Source organism: Manacus vitellinus, unplaced genomic scaffold (assembly GCF_001715985.3).
Source record: "Manacus vitellinus isolate BGI_N305 unplaced genomic scaffold, ASM171598v3 scaffold_216_pilon, whole genome shotgun sequence".
In the NCBI taxonomy this organism is placed as follows: domain Eukaryota; kingdom Metazoa; phylum Chordata; class Aves; order Passeriformes; family Pipridae; genus Manacus; species Manacus vitellinus.
Window position 1 is genome coordinate 34,483 of NW_021939521.1, and position 1,032 is coordinate 35,514.

General features: G+C 63.0%; 1 protein-coding gene across 1 annotated transcript; it reads left to right on the forward strand.

The window, feature by feature from the left end:
* Positions 1 to 6: 6 nt before the first annotated feature.
* Positions 7 to 952, forward strand: LOC108639623 (E3 ubiquitin-protein ligase HUWE1-like; the record flags this gene model as incomplete). Its single annotated transcript, XM_029959629.1, has 4 exons — positions 7 to 42; positions 135 to 233; positions 320 to 453; positions 781 to 952. Coding segments are annotated over exons 2-4 (364 nt in total), but the record flags the coding sequence as incomplete, so codon positions are not given.
* Between the last annotated feature and the right edge of the window lie 80 nt (positions 953 to 1,032).

The following is a 1,032-nucleotide window of genomic DNA, read 5'->3' on the forward strand; positions in this document are numbered from 1 at the left end:
TGCTGGAGCGGGACGGCGCCGACGGGAACAGCACCATCATTGGTGAGGGACCCCCTGCCCCCAGCCCGGGGTGTCCTGGGCACCAGGGACCCCCAGACATCAGGGGACCCCCCTCATGATGTGACCCCCCCCAGTGAGCCGCTCAGGAGAGGATGAGTCACAGGAGGATGTTCTGATGGACGAGGCCCCCTCCAACCTCAGCCAGGCCTCCACCCTCCAGGCCAACCGGGAAGGTGGGACCCCCACCCCGAATTTGGGGGTTCAGGGGGGTTTATGAGGTGCCAGGGTGTGACCCATCCCCCTCTGCCCCCTCCCAAAGACTCCATGAACATCCTGGACCCTGAGGACGAGGAGGAGCACACGCAGGAGGAGGACAGCAGTGGCAGCAACGAGGACGAGGATGACAGCCAGGACGAGGAAGAGGAGGAAGAGGAAGAGGATGAGGATGATCAGGTGAGGCAGGGACATCTGGGACACCACTGTACACCTGACACCCCCCTCACACACCTGGGACCCCTCTCACACACCTGGGTTCCCACTGGACCTGTGTTTTGGGTCGGAGGTGTCAGTCATTTGGGGTCAGGGTACCTGATTTTGGGTCAGGGTACCCCTGTTTCAGATTTGAGGGGGCATTTAGGGTTGGAGTGCCCCCATTTTGGATCCGGGGTTGCTATTTTGGGGCAAAGTTCCCCCATTTCAGGCTGGGGTTCCCCTGTTTTGGGCCGGGGTGCCCCGTTCCTGGTTTGGGGGTCCCTGCTGACCTTCCCCCCTCGCCCCCAGGACGATGAGGAGGGCGAGGAGGGGGAGGAGGAGGAGGATGACGACGATGGCTCGGAGATGGAGCTGGACGAGGACTATCCCGACATGAACGCGTCGCCCCTCGTGCGCTTCGAGCGCTTCGACCGCGACGACGACCTGATCATCGAGTTCGACAACATGTTCTCCAGCCCCAGTACGGCCTGGGGGGCATCATGGGGGCGGTTTGGGGGGGGAACATGGGAGTCTGGAGAGCCCATGTGGGTTTGAGGGGGC